This window comes from Pseudorasbora parva, chromosome 1 (assembly GCF_024679245.1).
Source record: "Pseudorasbora parva isolate DD20220531a chromosome 1, ASM2467924v1, whole genome shotgun sequence".
Classification (NCBI taxonomy): Eukaryota; Metazoa; Chordata; class Actinopteri; order Cypriniformes; family Gobionidae; genus Pseudorasbora; species Pseudorasbora parva.
This window is the reverse complement of record NC_090172.1, coordinates 18,245,476-18,265,245: the sequence shown is the minus strand read 5'-3', so window position 1 is coordinate 18,265,245 and position 19,770 is coordinate 18,245,476. Positions and strand designations below refer to the sequence as shown.

At 40.0% G+C, this 19,770-nt stretch overlaps 1 protein-coding gene across 2 annotated transcripts in view; it reads left to right on the top strand.

The window, feature by feature from the left end:
* The window catches only part of etnppl (ethanolamine-phosphate phospho-lyase), a 101,697-nt gene that overhangs the window by 71,939 nt on the left and 9,988 nt on the right, over positions 1–19,770 (top strand). For both annotated transcript variants that reach the window (XM_067431961.1, XM_067432030.1), the window contains 4 exons: positions 1,152–1,234; positions 1,618–1,843; positions 2,458–2,612; positions 2,946–3,035. In XM_067431961.1, the coding sequence (XP_067288062.1) occupies positions 1,152–1,234; positions 1,618–1,843; positions 2,458–2,612; positions 2,946–3,035 (554 nt within the window). The remainder of the gene's footprint in view (positions 1–1,151; positions 1,235–1,617; positions 1,844–2,457; positions 2,613–2,945; positions 3,036–19,770) is intronic.

Here is a 19,770-nt window from a genome sequence, read left to right as displayed (position 1 = left end):
AAGTTGAAAAGAAAGTCATTTGACAGAGCAAAAGCGAAAAGAAAGTCATTTGACAGAGCAAAATCCTGGCTCAATTTTTTTTCTTTTGGTTGATTCAATTTATTTTATAAAGGGGATTTTGGATATTTCTTTTTATCATTCCATAAATCAGAAAATACTATCAAAAAAAAAAAATCACCGTGTTTTTTGCGGGGCGATAGTGTAAGATACAAGGTAACGGAGCCTTTTATGCATTGTCGTGTTTCTTTAGAAATAAACAATGGACAATGGAGTCTTTAAACGTCTCAGATGTAAAGTTATTCATTGTCAAAGTGACTCAAAAATGAATGGGAGTCAATGGGATGCTAACAGCAGGTGATGGCTTGGTTAGCAATGGCAGCCCCTAGGGGTGGAACGCTTTCCGAGTGCAAGATTACCCCCTTGGGTTAAACACTAGTTCAAATGTGCTCATTGTGGACATATTTTCTATATCTAATCGCAAAGCAATTCACAGACAGTGTGTGTTTGTCCAAAAATCATGAAAATAAAAGACACTTCACTCACACCTTTAGACAACTTAGAATAATTCATAAATCTTTGGCTCGTGAGAGAAACCAGACCTGAAGAAAAGACTCTCTTGCTCAAGATTCAATCCAGCATCTTTGTTTTCCACCTCACAGCATCTTGCTGTGAGGAGCCAGTGTTTTCCTGAGACACTGTGCTGCCCTTAATCACAGATATAAGAGGCACTTTGACTATTTCTGTCAGATGTCTACAGAAGCTCTTACTGAGAAATAATAGAGGTTTAGATGTTGATATTTATGTTTTATTATAAGTCGCCATTGTGGTAAGCGTTTGCTTTAGTTGGGCCTCTTGTTCCTTGTATGTGTGTTAGTATTTCTTAGGCTGCTGCAACTGTGAAACACAGTAGTTGTGGCTGAGAAAGCAGCTAAAGTGACATCAGGTGTGCCTAAACATCATGGGAACTGTGTCAAAATGGCATGAAGTCCTTGTGTATGTGCCTGGTTTCTATGTTCTGTGCTTTCTTCAGCTCTGTCAGTGGTTGTTATAGACATCTAAAGCAGCTTTTAAAAAGTTTGCTGTCATCAGTAGGACCTTCCACGTATTACTTACTAAAGTTCAAGAGACTTATGTGATACTTTCCTGTGCAGATTGCCGCTTTTATCGCTGAGTCATTGCAGAGTTGTGGAGGACAAGTCATTCCTCCTGTGGGCTACTTCCAGAAAGTGGCACAGTATGTACTACCAAGTGCTTAATTAAACATTTTAGTTACATGATTGCTGCTCTTCTGCTTTACTCAATAAGTGACAATTCAATTATGTCAATTGTATCTGTAAATTCAGCACACATCTCTCTTTTTTGATGACCTAAGGTGGACAAGTTAATTCAAATTGTGACTGGTGCAGGTCTTTTTTTCAATATAGTTTGGTTAATCCAAACAATTTTTTGGTTAATCCAATTATAACGTTTTTTTCTGTGCCCATGAATCACTTTGTATTCGAAGTGTGCATTTATCAAACAATGATATATGCACACTTTGATGTCTTATAATGCATGTATCATATGAAATAATATGCATACATTCCTATTTTTGTTTAATTCCTTGTTTTACCACAGGCATGTGAGAAATGCAGGAGGCCTTTTCATTTCTGATGAGGTCCAGGTGGGCTTTGGTAGGGTGGGCACCCACTTTTGGGGCTTCCAGCTACAGGGAGAAGATTTTGTACCAGATATTGTTACAATGGGCAAACCTATTGGAAATGGTCATCCAATGTCATGCGTGATCACCACTAGAGAGGTTGCTGAAAGCTTCATGTCATCTGGAATGGAGTACTTCAACACAGTGAGGACAAAAAGAAAACATATTTTGACAATAGCGGGCATTCAATTATATGGATTAAGACTGAAATAATAAATATACTATTTGCATTGTTAACAGGGGCCTTATTTATAACATGCATAAACACAAATCCTCTGCAACATTCCTATAATGTTTGTAAAAACATTATAGGTGATTAGCATCACATCAGGTTTTAAGCAGGTATACACACTTTTCCTTATGGGCAGAGAGCTGGAGTACTGCATGTAATTCTTTCCACTCGCCATTCTCAAGTAAAGGATTTGAAAGTTGACTGAGGCTTAAATTTAGTTAATGATATTAGGCCGGTTTTACAAGTCGGAGATCTGAAATCATTTTGCTGCGCACAATTTTAAGATCATTAGCGATTTACACATTTCACATCGAAGAGAGGTGTACGTACACGTTTTTTGTTTGTTTGTTCTCTGAACCACACATACAGACATTTGAGATTCAAATTAATATATAATCAAATATATGACAGTTTTTATGGAATATTTTATAAATGAGGCCCCAGATGTGTGAACAACAGAGAGCCCAGACCAGAAATTCTCATGAAACACAAAAAGCTGAAGAATGTTCATCTTGGTGTCCTCTAGTTTGGCGGTAACCCAGTATCATGTGCTATTGGGTTGGCGGTGCTAGATGTAATTGAGAAGGAAGATCTCCAAGGCAATGCCCTGCATGTCGGAAGTTACCTGACTCAGCTTTTGGATGATCTGAAGAAAAGACACCCCTTGGTGGGTGACGTGAGGTTTGTTAACTCCCTCCTAACTTCTAAAAAATATTATTACAGTAATTGATAGATATTATCAGATCCAGAATGCCATCTTTATTCATATACCAAAAAAAATTCTGCAATGTGAATAAAGGCTGTGTTAGTAATAATGTGCCACGGTGGAACCTTGACTGTGTTTGCATAAGATATTGAAGTTACATGGCCTTTCTATGTTGCAAGTCTTGTGTAAATCATTTCCCTGGGGTTGTTTGTGACGGAGGTACACTTGTAATAGTGCTGATGAAAGTATGTCTAGAACACACATTGACCAGAGGTTTAAAGTTGCAGGTCAAACATTTTGTTTTCTAGGGGCCGTGGCCTGTTTGTCGGGTTGGAGCTGGTAAGAAACCGGGTTGAGAGAACACCTGCCACAGCTGAAGCTCAGGATGTTATTTACAGGTGAGAATAAGGCATGCTTAAAAAACAGGAATTTTTGAAAGTTTAAAAGGTTTGTTAGCATACCATGCATAAGATGAATAGTTCAGCCACATAACTTAAAAAGTAGGGTATATGCAATTTCAGAGAGGCTAACAATAGCAAGCTAGCTTTAAAAGCATAAGATCCCAATCTCCCTTCATAGTGCTCTCCAAAGACATGCCTCATTCAATACACATGAACATTAACAGCGTTAATTAAAAAGTGTCACGGGAGATGGCATTAAATAGCCATGTTTGAAAGCACATAACTTTGCAATAATAATAATAATAATAATAATAATAATAATAATAATAATAATAATAATAGGGGCTGGACTGGGGCTAAAATTCGGCCCTGGAAACCCAGCCCATCCGGCCCATGAGTTCCCCATTAATGTTTTTTGCTGGGGTTAGGGCCTTAAATTTGAGTAAATTCAGGACAAATAATGATAGATATTATCAAATTTACTGCAAATGCCCAAACTTAATATTGCACTTTTATCATACAGAAATGCATTTAACAGTAAAGCACTGATGATTTTGAGCTAGGATGCAGTAAATTTACTGCTTTTAAATGCTGTCATCATTTACTCACTATCGTGTCCTTCCAAACCTTTATGACTTCTGTGAACAATGTTCCTCATTACCATAGCTATATGGTTTCTAAAATATATAAAACATCATAAACTATTATACTTGTAATTTTAAAAAAATTAAACACCCGTAGAAAATACGAAAACGGCCTCTATAAAAGTGATTTATATTAGTAATATCAACATTTTTAATAAATAGCCTACGTTTCTTCCAAAACACCATATTTATTCGCTGTTAGTAGCTGCAAGGTAAATTGTGGCTGTGTTAAAGACTTTTTTAACAGGGATGGTGGACCGAAAACAGTATCCTCAGTTTTATTGGTATTAAATTTAAGGAAGTTTCTATGTAACCAGGTTTTAATGTCAGCAATACAGGTATTCAAGTATGGCCAGAGTCCAGGGGGAGAGTGGCGAAGGAGTGGGCTCAAATGGAAATCTTCTGGAATTCTTTCTCAAGTTTAGATCCAGTATTTTGCATAAATGTTAAAGAGAGTAATTGGCCACCAAAGCATGTTTTAGCCAGCTAAACACCTGGTGCTCTTCTGAAAACAGCCAGCTGGTGGCGCTTGAAAGCGCTTTGCAAGGGCAGCGTTTTTCCAGCTGAGATACTTTGGTAGCTATGATACAGAATATTCATGGCAGTAATGTGATACTAGTATCTAATTTTGATGAATATTACTGAATTTAAATATGTAGTAAAAAGCAGTATTAACTTCTCTATTATTGTTGTTCGGTTGTGTGTACAAGTGGGATGATTGGTCAGTGTAGTTTTTATCCTGCCCCTCCTCCACTGTGATTGGACGGCCTGGTAAAAAATGACAGTGACGAGCGCTGCCTATTACCCAACATAAAACAGTACAAACAAAACAAAACAAAAAAGACGGAGCAAATCAACTCTCATAACATATTATGGTAGGCCTGTCCTACATATTGCATCAAAATTCAATGTCATCAGTTTGCCTAAATTACAACACAGAACATTCAAATGTTTTACGCACCATTTACTCATGGTAGGGAGCAGGTGTACATTTCTTTCATACCAACTAACATTTTGAAAATACGGATATTTTCGTGAATCCGAAAATTTACATCAGAGCGGCTTTATGAAAGATTTACACAGAAATTCGTTCTGCTCTTGTTTCATGAATGAGGCCCAATGTGACCTAATGGTAGCAGATAAATATTGAACAGAAGTGGTCCAAGAACAGAGCCTTGAGGAACACCCTGAGAGAGATAACATGGAGAAGATTTGAAATTATGAATGGTAATAAAAAATTGGCTGTCGTTGAGATATGATATGAACCAAGATTAAGCATTACCCGTGATGCCGATATCTGCTAGCCGAGAGGTAAGTATATGATGAGATATACTGTAGTATCAAATGCAGCAGTTAAGTCAAGCATGATGAGAACAGTAAGGCAACCAGAATCAGCAGACAATAGCAAGCCATTAGTCATTTATACCAATTGCTGTTTCAGTGCTGTGGCCTTACCAAAAACCAGATTGAAAGGGATCAAGTTAGCAGAAAGATGAGTTTTAAGCTGAGAGGCAACTACTTTTTCGAAGAGCTTAGCGACAAAAGGAAGATTAGAGCTGGTTCTGAAGTTACTCATATCAAAAGTCCCACCCAGGTTTCTTTAAATTTGGAGTGACTGCAGCTGTTTTTAATGATAGTGGGACATATCCAGAAGAAAAAGAACAGTTTATCAGATGAGCAATAGTAGTGGAGATTACAGATAGGCAGTTTTTGAGAAGTGCAGTAGGTGCTGGATCTAACTGCAGACCTGTCAACCTTAAAGAAATTTGATGAGTACTAAACTTTTTGTTTGTTTCCCAATAGATGGCAGCAATCTTCCACTAAACTATGGCACATTTCATATTTTCACTATGAAAACTGAGAAAAGTAGATTTTCTTTTATTTGAATTTGACAATTTGCTATTATATACAAATATTGTTACTAATTTACAATGTAAATTTCATTTAATATTTAATCAAATTAAAATTGCATTTAAATTAATAAATTAATTTAATTTAACACAACTAAACAACTGTAGAGTAAAAACATTAAGGGGGGGGGGGGGGGGGTGAAACACTCAGTTTCAGTCAATCTCATCTTGAGTACCTATAGAGTAGTATTGCATCCTTCACATCTCTGAAAAGTCTTTAGTTTTATTATATTTTTAAAAGAAATATAGGCTGTACCGAGTCGTTCCGGAAAAAAAAACGAGTGCCTGGAGGCGTATCGTGTGGGAGCTAAAGAATGACGAGCGCACACAAAGCTGTGACGTCTTCAAGCGCGGAGAAGAAAACGCTACCCAGATTCAACTAATACATATATGATCCAGAATCAGATCCGGAGGATGAAATAAATTGAACAGGAGAAGCAACAACAGCAGGACGTCCGTCTCTGTGGTATGTACTGTATTTAGTGCCTGTCAACATTTGTGTGTGTTTACTCGCAGTTTATGAGGACATGACTTGGTTTATGGACTATTGTATTCGACTAAACATTAGCAAGCAAAATGGTTTTTCACGTCAGACTAGTGTAACTTTATACATAGAACAACAATGGAGTAACCGTTAGCGCATTTGAATGACGAAGCACCCTTTGTGAGAACCTCCCCATGGTTTATTTTTGGGTGGTTTTACAATAAACAAACTGACACCTATAGTGGTCAGCTAAACAAATGTATTTAAACACACACCATAGATGCTCCATTGATAAATTAACTAACGTTATACACGATCGTGTTGTTTACTGATGTTTACTTAAATGACGATTGCCAACAACACAGACATTTGAAGCAGTTTTACTCACCGCGCACGACAGTGAACCTTTATCGCTGGGACCGCTCCGTCAAAAACACACTTCTTTGGTAACTGTTGATTTCGTGAAGTCCTGTGAGAGCAGTGACCGTGGAGATCCACTTTTGCGTAGCGACTGACGCGTGATGTGGCGCTTCTCGTCATTTCTACATTCAAATCGGTTCAAATGCAGCGCTGCCTTCCCGGAATGCTGTGCTGAAGCGTTGAAGTCGCTTGATGTCACCCATAGGAATAAAGTGGAGCACGGCGCCACAGAAGTGAGTGAAATTTTGACTTCCGGTTCTGGGTCGAGTACGCTGTGCGCGATTGTGCTGCCGCTTCGTATCCTGGATTGTTTGTACTGTTTGTCTGGTTCGGATATATTTATTTATATTCTATCATCTTGTTTTCATCGGAGCTCTGTGTTGACTACTCCGTTTCCCTGACCTGGACTGTTGTCACTGCACCTGGCCTGGACTGTTGTCACTGCACTGACCACCTCTGCTGCCCTGCACTGACCACCTCTGCTGTCTGCTAGACTCTGTGAATACTGTGCAGCTGTTTCGCGCCTAGTTGTATTAATCCTTTTTCCACTGTTTAAACTTTGAACTGAACTGTTGTTAAGTCTGCCATCGGGCTGCTGCGAGCTTTCCTCCCTGTTACATCTCTACCACACTCGGCTCTTCTGATGGGTGAGTTACCGCTCTCTCTATCGGTTGCGCCGTTTGTTTACTGCTTACTATCTGGGTGCGTTGCCTCCTATTTAGTCTGCTGTTTTGTGAAGTGACGTTCAGGTTTGGCTAACGAATTTTTGCTTGTGGTTGGGGTTTCACTTTCTCAGTATCAACATGCCTTGTGCAAAAACACTTTTTCTTTTTTCCTGTGCCTTATTTTTTTGTTGTCTGACATCTGTGATGGATATTGAATATTCCACATCTCAACTGAGGGCCTTTAACTGCAGCCCGCGTCTTGATTCGGTGATGTACAAATACTGTCAGAGACTAGGGATTCTCCGTCGCCCAAGATACACACACCGTTCGCGGCGCACACTCTTGAGTTCACATTGTTCAAAGCTTGACTCTCCTCCTTGCATCTGGACCAACAATAGGCTATCTTCCATGCCAAGACAACTGCCTGCCTGTCCCTCCATTCAACTTTCTCTGATCTATCTCACTGATAGCGATCAGCAACATACACCGAATTTGAATCCATCACATCATCACTTTGCCCTTTGAACTGTCGATCAATTTCGGACAAAGCCTCTTATCTCAACGAAATGATCACTGACAATAACCTTGACATTTTTCTTCTCACTGAAACTTGGCAAGTTCCTGGAGATTTTTTGAAGTTTAATCTGCTTACGCCAGATGGATATAATTATCTGTCCTGACCGAGACCCCATGGTAAAGGGGGTGGTCTCGCTATCATTCATCGCGACAACTTCCGTATCAAGCAACTCGACTTTCACGACACCAATACATTTGAGTACATGGTTTTGAAGGCTGACTCTCTCATAATAATTCTGCTCTATCGACCTCCTAAGGTCCTGTCTAACTTCTTTTCTGAACTCAGTGAACTGTTGACCATTGCCTGCTCATTGTCATTTCCCATTCTACTGCTTGGTGACTTTAATATTCACGTTGATGCTGTTTGCTCTAAAACCAACCAGTTACTTTCTATTCTTGAATGTTTTAATCTAACTCAGCATGTTAATTTTCCAACTCATACTCGTGGTCATACTCTAGATTTGATTTGTACATCAAGGGCTGATATTTCTTCTATCACGTCTACTGACACTGGTATTTCTGATCATAAATTTCTTGATTTTAGTTTCAGCCTGCCTATCCCTAAAAACTGTTCTACAACTGTCATATCTTACCACAATCTCAAAGCTGTTGATATTTCATTATTTTTGTATTCGGCATTCAAAGAACATATGAAAAATTATAAATCGGCACTGAATCTGGCTCGTTCCAGTTTTGTATCGGCTACAATTAATAAACCAAGCAACAGGCCAAAAGCATTATTCAAGTCAATAAACAAACTTATCAAAACTCTGTCTCATGCTGCTTTAGCTTCTGATGAACTCTGCACTTCATTCTTAGCTCACATGATTGAAAAGACAGATGCCGTAAACCAGTGTCTCTTTAATGATGCCACTAACACTAGTTATCTGCCGAATCAACCTGGTCAATCCCTGCTGCTTTTTTCTCTGTCTACTCCCTCTTCTGTCTCCGAGTTAATCTTGAAATCTAACCCTACATCTTGTCATCTTGACCCTGCTCCTACTACTCTACTAAAACGTTGCCATTGAGTCATTTCTGCACCTCTCTCATTTCATCAACGCATCTCTTACCTCTGCTTCATTACCTCTGTCACTCAAAACTGCAGCTGTTACCCCCGTTCTCAAGAAACCCAACCTTGATCCCACAGTTTTATCTAATTATCGTCCCATTTCAAATCTCCCCTTCATAGCCAAATTACTGGAAAGTACTGTTGCCTCCCAGCTTCAGTCTTTTCTAGTTGAAAATAATCTTTTCGATCCTTTTCAATCTGGTTTTCGCCCTTTGCATAGTACTGAAACTGCTCTAGTTAAGGTACTTAATGATTTGCTTCTCTCTGGTGATTCTGGTTCTCTGTCTATGCTTTTGCTGCTTGACCTTAGCTCTGCCTTTGATACCATCTCCCATCAACTACTCATTCTGCGCCTTTCGGATGTGGGTATTTCTGGTGCTACTCTTTCCTGGTTCTCCTCCTATCTCTCTGACAGACTGTTCTACGTTTCTCTTCAGAATTTCCGCTCACCCACTGTCCCCCTGAAGCAAGGTGTCCCTCAGAGATCCGTTCTTGGGCCATTATTATTTATAATCTATATAATACCTCTTGGTGAGATCCTACGCCGTCATGGTTTTAACTATCATTTTTACGCTGACGACATTCAATTATACACTTCCTGTACATCCACTTTATCATTCACAACTGACAAAATCTCTGTTTGTGTACATGAAATAAAACATTGGCTTCATTCAAATTTTCTAAAACTCAACATGGACAAAACTGAGATTATTTTCACTGGACCTTCATCACTCACTAATAAAATTCCCACCAACTTCACCTGTGAGACTGCTGGCACTCTTATCAAACCATCTACTACTGTTAAAAATATTGGTGTAATTTTTGATTCCTCTTTATCTTTCCACTCTCACATTAATTCCGTCACCAAATTAGCATTCTTTCATCTACGTTGCATCGCTCAGCTCTGTCCCTTTATCAGTATCTCTGATGCTGAAACACTCATCCATGCGTTTGTCACATCACGTCTTGATTACTGCAATGCACTTTTCATTGGCCTACCAGCTAGCTCCATTTCAAAATTACAATATATTCAGAACTCTGCTGCCAGACTACTCACCCACACCAAACGTTCTGCTCATATTTCCCCAATTCTTCTCACTTTTAAGTCTCTGCATGGCCTTGCTCCCCCTTACCTCTGTAACTTGCTTCTTCCCTTCAACCCTACTCGCTCTCTACGATCTGCTGATTCCAACTTTCTCGTTGTCCCTCGGCATCGCCTTGCTTCAATGGGGGGCAGATCATTCAGTGTAATAGCACCCAAATTATGGAACTCTCTACCCTGATCACTCCGTTTTGTTGCCACTATCTCTGATTTCAAATCCATGCTCAAAACACACCTCTTTTCTGAATGTTATAGGTCTTAGAATTATTTTTATTTATTTTTCTCCACTCCGATTTCTCAATTATTGTACCTGCACTCTCAATTGCCTACTGTTGTTCTGTCTACTCTGTTTGTCAATTGGCTTTATTGTTGTTTGTTTATTGTAAAGTGTCCTTGAGCTCTGGAAAGGCGCTATATAAATAAAACGTATTATTATTATTATTATTATTATTATTATTATTATTATTATTATTATTATTATTATTATTATTATTATAGAAGTGTTGCTCAGACGAGTGGATCTGCACCTGAGAGCAGTGTTTATGGCCGTGCATTTCCTCTCTCAATCTGGTCACACACGTGTGCGCGCACCCTTCTGGGAGAAGAGCCCCTACGGCCCATACAAGGACCTTCCGCTCTGTCGACGTCAAGCGGACCCATACTCAAAAAACTCTCCAAAACTTGTGAGAAACCGGAAGGAGTATTTTTGACACAGAAATACTCCATCAAACGCCCAACATTAGTTTTTGAAACTTTGTCTATGTTTAGGATGGGAATCCAAGTCTTTAACAGTGTAAAAAGCTCAGTATGCATGAAACAGCATTTCACCCCCCCCCCCCCCCCCTTTAATAAAATATTTACTGATATGCGTCCCTCTTACCGTTCACAAGGACATGGACGCATTGAAGCTCTCTTTGCTTAAATTAGCACAAAATTATATCAGATGTAAGTAATTACCTTGATAAAACTATACATCATTAAAAAGATCTAAGACTAAAGTTTAATATATTGTTTTTTACATTTGTGCAACCCCTCCGGGATGGGGGGGGGGTTGCACAAAACCTTTGCGATATTTAGATATGATATAAAGGCGTTTCCATTAACCGCTGTTATGCGACTAAAACATATTTGTTTCCCTCTCATTATAAGTCATTCCTAAAAGTATGGAATGTATGATGGTAAGTTTATGTATAGCCCAGCACCACAGTAGCCATTATTTTTAATGGAAGGAGACATATATGTGTGTCATCCAAGCATTAATTAAAATTAAAAGAACGAAATGTTTGAATTTGCATGGTGGTAACTCAAAGTTATTTTTTTCTCTGTCTTCTTTTTTCCCCGTTATTTTGGCTTTGAATTTCATTTGTTAGAAATATGAACGAATCAAATGTACTCCAGGGTTTCTACTGACAGAAAGCCATATGCTAATTGCTGAAGTAACCCTTTAAGAATCGGTTTGGCTTTCCACAGAGAGCCACCACCGAGGAAGATCTTACGTCACTGTATACGTCTCATCTTTCTCGCTAGTGTTTTAGCAATACTAGTGAGGCAGCGGGAAATACAAACACACCAGACTTGTTTGAGATGCATCTGCGCTGTGCGGATCGATCTGCAGACCGATCCGCTTATGATATCAAAATACCGCTTGAGCGATTCAAAAGCATAAGGAGTCGCTTACGCTCGCTATACTTTGATGTCATATGCAATCGGTCTGCACAACACGTGCGAACGAGCCTTCCCTCAATGACTCATGGCTTTATGATCCTACATCGGCATTAAAATGCCACAAATCCAACGTATTCGTGCTGCTCTCCATTGTTTTGTATAGACTGAGATTACAATCGAGCAGCTGTTAGCTTGATTAGTTGCTATTTAAAAAATTGCGGTCACAAGTTTGTGTTTGTCTTGTTGATCACGCCACCCCCAGCCGCAGATGCAAGCAGTTCTTACTTCTAGCCCAGCAATGTTTTAGTGCTACTTAAAGGAGTACTACAGCGCTGGGAAGATGAATCTGTATTTAAACTGGGTCATCAATGTAGTAGAAATGTGAAATTATTTTTTAATTTTGTGCCTTCTAGACTGAGAAAAGACAAAACATTTATTTTTGTCTCATGGGGATGAAAGACTACAATTCCCAGAATGCTTCGCTGCCCTATGAGGCCATTCCCAAAGCGACCAACTTGATTACAGTGACTGAGTTAGAGAAGACACTACAATTAAAAACTGAACGTGTCTGTTCAATATAATGAGTGAGTCACCGCGCGAGTATCACAGCACTGAGCACTAACTGCACGAGTGAAAAAAATGAGCTGATGAGGTCTCGTGATGAGAGCTGAGGTAATCACGACTACACTCACAGCATACATTCACAACGCGAGTTCAGTCTGGCACGCGTTTCAGTTCATGCCTTTGCAAGCTTAACTTTCATTGAAATTAATTTGAGAAGTTAGAAGACTTACATTGCTCACCATAGCTCCGTTTAAATGAGTGCCTGTAGCTGAGCTCTCCCTGCGAGCTGAGTGTAATCTCCCATCCCCCATGCGCAGATTCAAAACATGCGGAAATGGGTCCCTCTGCTGCCTGTAGTCTTAAGCCTTTGGTCAAACGTTCCTCCTATGATGCAAATATCGTCAATTTGCATCATAGGAGGAATTTTTCCAGAAATAAAATGCATAAATCTCTTGTCTCAGGGGGATATGAGGGGGAAAGCACATTCATTTGAATATACTCCAGGGTTTCTACTGATACAAAGCCATATGCTAATCGCTGAAGTAACCCTTTAAGAACCACTTTTCCTGGTCCGGAGCTGGTGCTTTGGCTGTGGAAAGACAAAGAACTGATATGAAACTAGGCTCTGGCTCTGAACTAGCACCAGCAATGCCTTGGTGGAAAAGGGGTACATTAGTAATACATTAACTCATGATTATCTGTGCATTAATTAAGCAAATATATATATAATATTTCATGTTGATTATTAATAGTGCATCAGTATGAGTAAGATAGGCTATACATAAGATGCACTTCCACAAGCTCAGCACCCACATACTTTGACTCACTCCTACGAGTCTACACCCCCACCAGAAGCCTTCGCTCAGCTAATGAGCGAAGGCTTGTGGTACCATCACAGAGAGGCATGAAATCCCTCTCTAGAACTTTTTCCTTCATTGTTCCTGGTTGGTGGAACGATCGTCCGTCCTCCATACGCACGACAGAATCACTTGCTTCATTCAAAAGACAGGTAAAAACTCATCTCTTCCATGAGCACTTAATCTTACATAAAAAAAAAAAACTCTTTCCTCCTCTATTTCTCCTTTCTTCTTCCCTTTTCTGGTTTTTGCTACTCTGAGCGAAAATCTTGGTATTTGGGACACTTTTTGTGTTTCTTTGCCTGTTCTTGACGGATCGCTTCCTGTTCTCCTGAGTTGTAAGTCGCTTTGGATAAAAGCGTCTGCTAAATGCATAAATGTAAATGTAATATCCCACAGATTCTCTATGGGGTTCACGTCAGGAGAGTTGGCAGGCCAATTGAGCACAGTAATACCATGGTCAGTTAACCATTTACCAGTGGTTTTGGCACTGTGAGCAGGTGTCAGGTCGTGCTGAAAAACGAAATCTTCATCTACATAAAGCTTTTCATTAGATGGAAGCATGAAGTTCTCCAAAATCTCCTGATAGCTAGCTGCATTGACCCTGCTCTTGATAAAACACAGTGGACCAACACCAGCAGCTGACATGGCACCCCAGACCATCACTGACTGTGGGTACTTGACACTGGACTTCAGGCATTTTGGCATTTCCTTCTCCCCAGTCTTCCTCCAGACTCTGGCACCTTGATTTCTGAATGACATGCAAAATTTGCTTTCATCTGAAAAAAGTACTTTGGACCACTAAGCAACAGTCCAGTGCTGCTTCTCTGTAGCCCAAAAGGGGCTTGACCTGGGAAATGCGGCACCTGTAGCCCATTTCCTGCACATGCCTGTGCACAGTGGCTCTGGATGTTTCTACTCCAGACTCGGTCCACTGCTTCCGCAGGTCCCCCAATGTCTGGAATCGGTCCTACTCCACAATCTTCCTCAGGGTCCGGTCACCTCTTCTCATTGTGCAGCGTTTTTTGCCACACTTTTTCCTTCCCACAGACTTCCCAGTGAGGTGCCTTGATACAGCACTCTGGGAACAGCCTATTCGTTCAGAAATTTCTTTCTGTGTCTTACCCTCTCTCTTGAGGGTGTCAATGATGGCCTTCTGGACAGCAGTCAGGTCGGCAGTCTTACCCATGATTGCAGTTTTGAGTAATGAACCAGGCTGGGAGTTTTTAAAAGCTTCAGGAATCTTTTGCAGATGTTTAGAGTTAATTAGTTGATTCAGATGATTAGGTTAATAGCTTGTTTAGAGAACCTTTTCATGATATGCAAATTTTTTGAGATAGGAATGTTGGGTTTTCATGAGCTGTATGCCAAAATCATCAGTATTAAAAACAATAAAAGACCTGAAATATTTCAGTTGGTGTGCAATGAATCTTAAATATATGAAAGTTAAATTTTTATCATTACATTATGGAAAATAATGAACTTTGTGACAATATGCTAATATGCTCACATTAATGGGGTCGCTTGCTTTAAATATTGTTTGTAGGCCCTACTTAGCAGTGTGTGGTGTTTTCAGATTTTTTTATTTTTATTAAATTGCATTTGTCAGTCCTGCACTCATGTTCTGTCTGACAGAATGACGCCGATTTATCTGTTCTCGTTATTCCATTCCAAACAGTAAATGAAATGATCAACTTATCTCAGAATTTTGACTTTATATCTCAGAATTCTGACTTTATATAATAGAATTCTGACTTTATATCTCAGAATTCTGACTTTATATCACGCAATTGGAGTTTATTTCTCAGAATTCTTACTTTATAACTCACAATTGTGAGAAAAAAGTTGCAATTAGTATTTTTTATTTAGTAGAGGAAACAGGTTTTCATAGGACCCTGATTTTTCGGCCTCACCTAAATAATTTTAATTGCCTCTCCCAACTCTAAAGTAAAAAATGTGGATGTTGAAAGGTGCTCTTTCATACACTAATGATATTAATTAGGGGGTGTTTACAAGGCGGAACTCTTAAACCATTCAGCTGCACACAATTTCAAGTTAATTTGCGATTTATTGATTTCACATGCGAAAGAGAGGCGAACAGGTTTGTGTGTCCGTACGTTAGTTTGTCAGAATCACACATTTGAGAAATTATCTTTTATTTCTCAAATGTGTGTAATGATGGACAGTTCATATGCAACATTTTATAAATGAGGCCCCAGATTTGTTTGTTTAAAATTTTTCATATATAGATTTGATATTATTTACAAAAGAAGTGGAGGAAGGAGTTGCAGAGGTCAAATGAGCCAGTAATGAGATATGATGATGGGTTGAGAAGTTTGCTTACAGTAGAACATTGTGTCTTAGGTCGACTTTTAGCAGTGTTAATTATGATAGTCTTAGTGTCAGTGGTGTAAAGTAACGAATTACAAATACTCTCACTGTAATTTTCTTTTCTCAGGAGTTGTACTTTTTTAAGTAGTTTAAAAACTGTACTTTTACTTGAGTACATTTTAAGTGCTGCATCGGTACTTTTACTGCGCTATTTTCCCTAAACCTGCCATCGCTACATCATGTTTATTTATTTTTCCTGTCAACGTGATTGGCTAAGACGAATAATCAGTCCTGTGTCTCCATGCGCCACGCGTGTGACTCCCGTAAAATCAACCATAGCGACCAGCCTAGAGTGAGGCACGCGCACTTTATGAAAAGTGCTGGCTACTGTATGATGATGACTGAAATCGTCAAATCGTCTTAAACAATTAAGACAAATGGACCGCAGAATATTACATTTTCTAATACATGCATAAATGGTATGTAGCTCTGTAGGTCTGTTAGCGCTGCACAAGCTCGCGGTGCCATCTGCTGGAAACTTAATTTAGCTTGATTGTTTGCCAGGCTTCAAGGTGCATTAGGCATTAACCAATCGTCACTGCTAGATTTTTCTCCCTTACGTCGATTTCATTTAAAGGGATACTTCACCACTTTTTCATATTAAACTGTTATTCCCTTAACTAAAACGAGTTGATACATACCTCTCTCATCTGAGTGCGTGCACTTAATCTCTCTGACACGCGGTGACGATCTGATAGCATTTAAGTTTAGCCCACTAAGCCCAGTTCATTCACTATGGTACCAAACAGAGATCAAGTTAGAAGCGACCAAACACCTCCATGTTTAAATACAGTTACACGAATAACTGAATGACCAAGTATGGTGACATAAAATAAAACATGGTGCTTTTCTAAGTGGATTAAAAAGGAGAACTATAATGTATGGTGGAATAGAAATTCTGAGAGTTCTTCGACTCGGCACAGTAAAAAGTCCCGGCTGAAACATCCTCCCTCACATCTCCCCCTCCCCCCTATTGACAGAAATGAGAGGGAGGGGGAGATGTGAGGGAGGCTGTTTCAGCCGGGACTTTTTTATTATGTTTTATTTTATGTCATCATACTTGATCGTTCAACTATTTGTGTAACTGTATTTAAATAGGGAAAACGTGGAGGTGTTTGGTCACTTCTAACTCTCTTTGGTGCCATAGTGAATGAACTGGGCTTAGGGGGCTACGCTAAATGCTATCAGGTCATCACCATGTAGTGATTTTTACTTTTGTCCACCCAAGGACACTAAGTAAGGTAGCGATTGGTACTCACGTCACCGCTGACGTTGTGATTTTGGGATCACACGTCACTTAAGGTGTGGTTATGAGTAAATCAGATGACCACCTTCCCCCCTCTTAGTTTGGGACACTATTCAAGGTCTTTTACCTTGGCTGTATGAGAACACTCCGAACAGGAGGCTGCTCAGTAATTTATAATGAATGTAAAGGGGGGAGAGTTGGTCAGCTAATTTATCTGAAAGATTGGTGAGATTTCTAACTTGTAGAGTATTTTCTGTTTTATCAGCACAAGGAAGACACAATTGTAATAAAATCAATTTTATTAACAAAAGATAAACAGAACAATTAACACAACTACTAAATTAATACAATGAATGATAAAGGAATAAAGTGCGCAAAATGCATAAAATACATCCCCTGGGTAGCGTAAGTTAAGTGTGGCTATAGAAGAGTTACGTTATCTTATGGAAAGATAAACTGTTGTTTCTCTAAAAACTAAGGTGAAGAAACTTATTATGCATCAAACAAATAAACAAAAGATTATTTGTTATTAACTAGCATCAGTTATATTACCTCTAATGTAAATTAGAAAATCATATACTGATAATAATCAACAATGCCAAGGTCTCTGGAAAGAGGTTTGGTTAAGTGATATTTGCGTTCCACGTGGTTGAGTAAGCAGTTCGATGGTGATGACTTCTTCCAATGGTTTTGCTGGGAGACAGTGCAGTGAAGAAAGGAGCTGGAATCTATTTCAACAGCCTTAAACAAGAAGATCTGTGGGATGCTGATCTCCTGGGGCACCAAAGGGTCCTAAAATCTGGAACGCGCAGATGAGGCCCTGAAGTAGGTGCAGAAGGTCCTTAATCTAGAACACGCAGACGAAGGAACCTTGAAGTGAAGGTTTGCTCTCCTGAGCTATCTGTTGCTGCCTCAGAAGCTGTAGATTCAGATCCTCGGTTCTTGTGTTGGCGCTCTGATTAAATCAGAGGCTCAGAACTTTGTTGCTCTGTCACAGTCTAATCCTAGGCCGACAGACTCAGAACCTGGTGAACTGTTTGTCTCGCGGATGTGGAGACTCAGAACCTGGTTGCTCTGTCACAGTCTAATCCTCGGCGGACAGACTCAGAACCTGGTTGCTCTGTCACAGTCTAATTCTCGGCAGAGACTCAGAACTTGGTTGCTCTGTCACAGTCTAATCCTCGGCGGACAACAAGCGTTCATTCATTTGTTCATTAACAGCAAATTCTGTGTAAGATGTTGTATTACAAATAGCTGTCACTGAGAATACTTATTTCTCTGAATAAGTATGAAATGGATGTATGTAGTTTACATCAGTCTTAAGGTTTCCAAACATAGTTGTGAATGGATTTGGATGGATCAGTTTTGGTCTTTCTTTGTTTCACCCACTACTGCTGAGGTCCTGATCTGAGGAATGTTTATGGCCGTTACAAACCAGGACATTAGGGATCAGTCTCTATGTGGATGAAGGGCAGAAACTGCATGTGGACCAATGAGAAGTCCTGTCCTTCCTGGGCTTGGTAATAGAGGTCTTCTTCTTGCCCTCAAAGCGGTGTCTGGCTGTTGTCCAAGCATCTTTATCTGATGGCGTTGGACATCTTGTTTGTGCTAGTCCAACAAGATCCAATCAAAATGTAGCAAACCTTTGTCCACTGTTACGGGCAAAGAGGGGCCCAGCCATAAACTGGGCCCTGGAATGTGCTGTCCACTACAACCGCAAGTCAGAGAGATTAAGTGCACGCACTGAGACGAGAGAGGTATGTATCAACTCGTTTTAGTTAAGGGAATAACATAGTTTAATATGAAAAAGTGGTGAAGTATCCCTTTAACATGTAAACACATTAACCTGCTTTCTGTCAGCTTATTGAAGTGCATATTTTAATGTAATTTGTTCTCACATGGCAATTTTTAAAATTTTAGGCCATGTATATATCATGTATCAAATTGGGTTGTGAACATAATAAAAGAGGTTACTTGGTAAAGTTTGCTCGCAAGCCGCCGCGCGGAGACCTCGGTGAAAAGCAGCGTCAGTCACGTACTTCGCACCGAGATTTCGAAACTGTTAGAAAAGTGTACGGTGGAACCCATTCACCCGTCTCTAAGCGAGTCATTCTCGGTTCGTCCAAAGAAGGACAGAGAGCTCAGGCCGATCCTAGATCTAAGACATTTGAATGCTTTGATGTCTCGCTGATTCAAAATGCTGACGGTGAAACAAATCCCGCACATATTCACCCCGAGGATTGGTTTTTCACAATGGATCTGAAAGACGCATACTTTCACGTTCAGATAGCCCCCCACCACAGGCCATTCTTGAGATTCGCCTTCGAGGGGCAGGCTTATCAGTACACAGTCCTGCCATTTGGGTTATCCCTGGTACCCCACACTTTTACGAAGTCCATGGACGCGGCATTAGCCCCGCTCAGACTGAGAGGGAAGCATATACTCAATTACCTCGACGATTGGCTTGTAATAGCCCAGTCGCAGACACAGTTATTATAGGGGGGGGTGAAATGCTGTTTCATGCATACTGAGCTTTTAACACTGTTAAAGACTTGGATTCCCATCTTAAACATAGACAAAGTTTCAAAAACTAATGTTGGGCGTTTGATGGAGTATTTCTGTGTCAAAAATACTCCTTCCGGTTTCTCACAAGTTTCAGAGATTTTTTTTTTGAGAATGGGTCCGCTTGACGTCAACAGAGCGGAAGGTCCTTGTATGGGCCGTAGGGGCTCGACTCCCGGAAGGGTGAGAGCGCCCGTGACTGAGGCGAAAGTGCAAATGCACGCCCATAAACACTCTCTCAGGTGCAGATCCACTCGTCTGAGCAACACTTCTGTGGTGCCACGCTCCACCTAATTCCTATGGGTGACATCAAGCAACTTCAACGCTTTAGCACAGCATTCCGGGAAGACAGCGCTGCATTTTAACCGCTTTGAACGCAGAAATGACGAGAAGCATCACATCAGTCGCGTCACAAAAGTGGATCTCCACGGTCACTGCTGTCACAGGACTTCACGAAATCAACAGTTACCAAAGAAGTGTGTTTTTGATGGAGCGGTCCCAGCGATAAAGGTTTACTGTCGCGCGCGGTGAGTAAAACTGCTTTGAATGTCTGTGTTGTTGGCTATCGTCGCATAAG